This window comes from Puntigrus tetrazona, chromosome 19 (genome assembly GCF_018831695.1).
Source record: "Puntigrus tetrazona isolate hp1 chromosome 19, ASM1883169v1, whole genome shotgun sequence".
Taxonomy (NCBI): domain Eukaryota; kingdom Metazoa; phylum Chordata; class Actinopteri; order Cypriniformes; family Cyprinidae; genus Puntigrus; species Puntigrus tetrazona.
This window is the reverse complement of record NC_056717.1, coordinates 6,696,818-6,702,482: the sequence shown is the minus strand read 5'-3', so window position 1 is coordinate 6,702,482 and position 5,665 is coordinate 6,696,818. Positions and strand designations below refer to the sequence as shown.

The window sequence follows — 5,665 nt, the reverse complement described above, 5'->3', positions numbered from 1 at the left end:
GCTGTCGTTTGTTTTTTGGAAATAGCAGGTCCATCCTGTAGTTTAATGCCTTTTCTTGCTGTAGGATACGGTCATATTTCATACTTGCATGCCATATAGCTGATTTAATACTTAAGATATTAATTTTGTAATGTTCATCAAACTTTTTAATTAAATGGGTTATTCATCAAATCGGTTATGCACTTCTTTAGCAATGGCGAAGGACTTTTATTATGGAAGGAGTTCTCTTACACTTACTCGGTGACTGTCGTATTTGATTTCACTGTACTTGACTCACTTTCGCTACATGCTTGTTCATGTTTTTACCTTTAGCCTATCCGTTTTGTTGCTATTAAAATAACCGCATTTTGAAAATCAACAGAGCAGTTTACCCTGAAGGTCACAGATCCCCGGAGCGAAAGTCATTTGGTCAACGATGACATAATGTAGCCGTTTTTTTTCTACACGTAGTTGTGCGTAGCGACGCCCGGTTTGTGAACGAGTCGTTCTTTTGAGTCGGATCTTTTCGATGACTCTCAAGAGAACAAATTAAAAGAGACGGTTTAGCGTATTTCTTACTAAACGAAGTAAAAGTTGTGTGGTGTTTCGAATTCGGTGTGGCGTACTTGGCTTGCTATTTATAAACTTTCTGGTTAAACGCGATATCGTTGTCTTATTCCTCTCTTGTGGCTTTGAATAGGAGCGTATGCTAAAAACACGAATGTAATAGTATATAGCATCCAGCCAAAAACTATAATACACGTACGATTCGCAATGAAATACTTATAAAGAACAGCGATATGTGGCTTTATGCGGGATGCCACGAATCATAAGGTGAAAGAATCACTGAATTGATTGATTGAACAAGTTCTTTCATATGAACCGTTTGAAGAACCGATTCGCGGCAATGGGACGGACTTCCGTTTGCTAGTCACGTAAACCAGCTTGAACGCTACACAACGACGGTTTATTAGCGCGAGGTTATCTCGGTCGAAACGCCGCGAGTCTGCTGGACTTGAACCGGACGTTATCACCGCCCCTCGTCGAGCCGTTTATGTGCTGAAACGGCTCAAGTCCAAGCATGTTTGCGCCGGCCGCTCGTGAACAGGAAGGTGAAGCTGGCTTCGATGTGAGTGAACCGAGACGTTTTTGCCACTGAAGCAGAGACACTGATGTCTGGAAGATGTAACCGCACGTCTTTGCTGCAGTCACACGACAAAACTAAAGACCTGGTGTCGCAGGTATGTTTGACGGTCCGGTCGACATCGACAAAGTTTAGCGTGTAGCGTGAAGCTGCGGAGTCCATCGGCTTGCCCAGACATGCTAACCGACGCCGTTTCGCCTGAGGAAAATGCTTTTAGAGTTGAAAAATAAGCGAAACCCAAACGCCACGATATTTTTAGCTGTTTGTAATGTTGGTGTAAAAGCCCTTTATCTTGTTGTCAGGGAGTTATTTACACGGGTGCGGCCGTTTGCTTGTTTTCTGGTTGATTTTCTCCAAAACAAACACGCCTTAATACAGGTCTGTTGAGGTGGCATTGTTTAGATACCTGTGGCAAATATATAAGAATATATGTATCGTCTTAAAACGCCTTTTTGACTCTTTAATACCTATACTGTTCATTAAGAGCTATCTGTTTATTATTATTGCTTTGTACTGTAGTTATTAATGCGTAGTTATCAATTATATTAGCTTCCCCCCCCACACACACTGACACTTTATTAATGTTGTAGTTTTCATTTTCTCCTTCGTGCATTAAAGTAATAGTGCCGCCATGAGCGCAGTTGTCGGGCGAGTTTGGGGTTGGGTCAGTCCAGCGAATCTGTACTCCTCCTGGGGCAGTAAGACCAAACCTGAGAAACCCCCCACATCCGAGATTCAGGCCAGAAGCAGATGGGGCTTATGGGGACTCTCTGGCTGGGTTTGGAGAGGCGAGAAGACCAAAACGGACCAAAAGACGATTGCTGAGGATTTCCGGGAGGCCGAGGAGACCATCGAGCCCTTGAACGTGGAAGAGCTGAGGGCCGATGTTGAGCGGGAGAAAGCGGCCGGCCACAGCTCCTCTCGCTGGTGGAGCCGAATGCTGCCATCCAGATACTTTTTCTGGCCCCGATGGTCGTCGTCGTCGTCGTCCCCCGCGCTCCTCCAGCGGAAATGTGCCGGGTGGAGTGAGGGTACGTGGGACAGCGATGAAGTCGACGGGCAGTCGGACTATGGGACGCCTCCGCCGTCTCCCACTCCACCCAAATCTGCATTCCAGTTCTTCTCCCGCTCGTGGACGGGGCAAATCGTGCCGGAGCACTACGACATTTGCTTTAATTTCCTCCGCCACCTCTTTGACTTGTTCGTCGTGGGCTTCCTGACCACCGTATCCCCTCCGACCAAATTCGTTTTGGACGTGCTGGGGGTGCAGGGGGCCCTGAAGCTGTGGCTCCACGGGATGGCCATGTTTCTGGTGTCTTCTGTCGGGATGGCCGGTCTGCTGTGGGTGGTGCAGGAGTACCTGCTGGTGTTTGCCTTGATCTACGGTGTCGTGCAGGCGCTGGTCATCTCTGTCAGTGTGCGCCAGAGTGAAGCTTCGGCAGAGGGGGATGATGGGAAGGGCGACGGAGAGGTCAGAGAGAGCGAGGAGGAACAGGACAACATATGGGAGCAGAATGAGCCACAGCAGACCGGTGACGAAAGCAAGAAAGGAGTTAAACAAAGGAGCTGAAGTCCTAGCAAAATTTTATTTTTGGTAAGTAGCCAGAACCAGTGTTTTCTATATATAGAACCATATATATATATATATATATATATATATATATATATATATATATATATATATATATATATATATATATATATATATATATATATTATATGTTAATTATATATATATGTTATAATTTATATATATATATAACATTTCTTAAATATATACGTGCATGTATGTGTATTTATATATATACACAGTACGCACATATATTATGTAAACCTTTTTATTTTGGATGCAATACATTTTTTGACAGCACTAATTATTAATCATTAGCCTCCCGCCGTTCCTTTGTAAACGCCAAATAGTGCTCTGTGTTCAGACGTGCTATTTTCATCCTGTTTACTTGCAGCCACACAGAAATATCCTAAAACCCACTGACACTTAAGTTCCTTGGCAACCAACAACAACACCATGGAGTCATGTATATCATTTTTATACTGAATATTCGGGATATGTATTTCTAGTTGATTCCTCCGTTTGGGCTGTGGGGCCAAATCTTTCACAGAGAGAAAAACAAGCGTGACATTTTCAGAGAGCTGTGAAACCTGCTTACGATTTTCAACCATACATCATTTCCCTACAGATATGATCTGTCTCTCTGGGATGCATTTTCAGATATTGCCCTCCTCCCCCAGAGTGACTGTTTATGGTGTTGTCAATGATATATTGCCCTTGTCTCAATGCACTTTTTATTTATTTTTGTACACAAATGTATGTTTTTTTTTTTTCCCTCTTTGGCTTAAAGGGGTAGTTCATCCAAAAATAAAAATCTTGTCTTCAAGATTTTAAATTCCACACAAAGCGAGAAACTATGAAACCTGTGCTGCATTTTTCTTCCATTTAATTTGTTTGGTGCCTGTTTTTTTTATGATTCAATACAATTTGATCATAAATCACGATTCATCTTTTAAAATGCTATCAAATAAACACAGCACAATTAATTTACAACCATTCATCACATAAGATGCTGCACAACAGAAGTGCATCATTTAATAAAATAAATTCTTAGTTTAATGATATTCTTTAAACAAATGACTATTATCAGTGTATTCAATTGAATTTTAGTATAGAGCGGTCATATATTTTCGATTTAGTAGTAACAGTAGTAATATAATTCTATTTTGTCAAGAAGATTTTTTGTTTTTTGTCTCAAATCTCTGGTGAAGTGATTCTCAGAGCAGGTCTGAAGATGATGTTTGAGTTTGTGTAGCAGATGAAGCTGAATTATTAGTGACACGGCTGTTTCTGATTAGTCATTAATCACTATCAAGTAAACTTGTCCAGCACTTATCATTGTATCATCATACATTTTATTGCAATCTCCAGCTTCAGTTCTGACGTTATATGACAGACAGTCAATATTGACTCCAAACTCTTCCTTCCAGCATAAGTCACCATCAGGATGAGTAAATTACGGCAGAATTTAAATTTTTGGATGAACTTTTTTTTTATTTTATTTTATAAAGAGCACAGAAATATTAGGTTTTCCTCATATTGCAATGATAAATCGTTTCTGTTCTGTCTTTCACAGGTTGTTGACATGCCGATAGTCCAGCCCCGAAATCTTTCACAGAGGATTTAACCACTTCAACACGACTCCCCACGAGCGATCGAAGAGCACCCTGAACGTACCAGCACCTCTTCTTCTCTCCACCACTGCAAGTTTTCGCTCGCTTCAAAACGTACTTTTAACGTTCCCAAAACCGATGTTGACGTAGCACACCAGCAGGAGAGGTAGATGAGCAAAACACTAGAATACACAGCCGCAGCGATAAAACTGTCTGCAAACCCGAAGAACCATGTACAGAACCGAGGAACCAGCAGTGATTGATTGTCAGGGAAATTCACTTTTACCTTTATATGGGATTCAACAGCTTCTCCCCTCCGCACTGTGTGTTCTGCACATCTGCATGTGTCACTTTATTAGTAGCTCGGTGTGGCCTCTAACAGCGTCTCTGGATTGTTCTCATCAGCGATGTCTAACGGCTCGAGTCACCCATCCTTAATTCGGCCCATTAGTCCAGTCGCAGGCAATCTTGGGGAACTTTTTGAGTGCATTATAAAGGAACTGGATGCAAATGACCTTTTTTTTTTGTTGCCTCATACTTATTTTTCATTCATTGATCCTGTTCATAAAAATCCGACTTGCTTATATTTTGGGTTATGTCATTAGAACCACTCCGTGTTTGACGTATATTTAAATATGCTTCTTTACAACATTAACTGCATGTCTTGATTACTATTATTTTTTTTTTTATGCGTTGTCAGTCTTCATCTAGATTTCAGTTGATTATATCTGTCGTGCCTCACAATATCTGGCACTTCGGCCAGTTCACAGGGAATTATGGGTAAAGAAATTAGTAGTAATTTGCACAGTTGCGTACTGACAGCTTATTATCCAATGCTCTGTTGCACAAACGTGTCTCTCGCTTGCAAGAATAGCTTTCTCTTCCTGAATGTGTTCCACAGATAGCGTTTTTATCTATGCATGATATTATAGAACAATGAAATATCTGTGAGTGACTTTAACTTTATGGTACTGGTTTATAACTTTCTAGGTTGGTCGTGTCAGTTATTTAAGCATTAAAATGTAGCGCTAGAATTGTTGGATCACGACGACCTCGAGCAATGCAAGAAGACGTGCAACCTTTGAAGGGTCTTTGAAAAGTGTTTTTCCATTTTTGTAAGCCAGCTGTGAATAGAAATGTCTGCTGTAGAGTGAAATGCATTGCAGCTCAAGGGTGGATGTATCTAGGGTGCGAGATCTACATCTGCAGTTCTTAAGTGCTGCACACCGAGTCTTTAATAATCCTTACAGCTAAAATAAACTTTCTTTTCCCATACGTTCTGTCTGGAGTATGTATGAGATACTGGGGCACATGTGGACACCGATTTCATCTGTTAAGGATCCGTCTGTCTCAAGTAGT

The 5,665-nt window shown here is 41.4% G+C and overlaps 1 protein-coding gene across 1 annotated transcript; it reads left to right on the top strand.

Moving 5' to 3' along the window:
• Nucleotides 1-282: 282 nt before the first annotated feature.
• c19h6orf47 (chromosome 19 C6orf47 homolog) lies at nucleotides 283-5,581 on the top strand. The gene is made up of 3 exons (XM_043217382.1): nucleotides 283-1,220; nucleotides 1,742-2,717; nucleotides 4,270-5,581. The coding sequence occupies exon 2, from the start codon at nucleotides 1,755-1,757 to the stop codon at nucleotides 2,691-2,693; it is 939 nt and encodes a 312-aa protein (XP_043073317.1). The 5' UTR covers nucleotides 283-1,220; nucleotides 1,742-1,754; the 3' UTR covers nucleotides 2,694-2,717; nucleotides 4,270-5,581.
• The last annotated feature ends 84 nt before the right edge of the window (nucleotides 5,582-5,665 follow it).

Coding starts and splice junctions, on each gene's coding strand:
- c19h6orf47 (XM_043217382.1), top strand. CDS start 1,755: ATGAGCGCAGTTGTCGGGCGAGTTTGGGGTTGGGTCAGTCCAGCGAAT.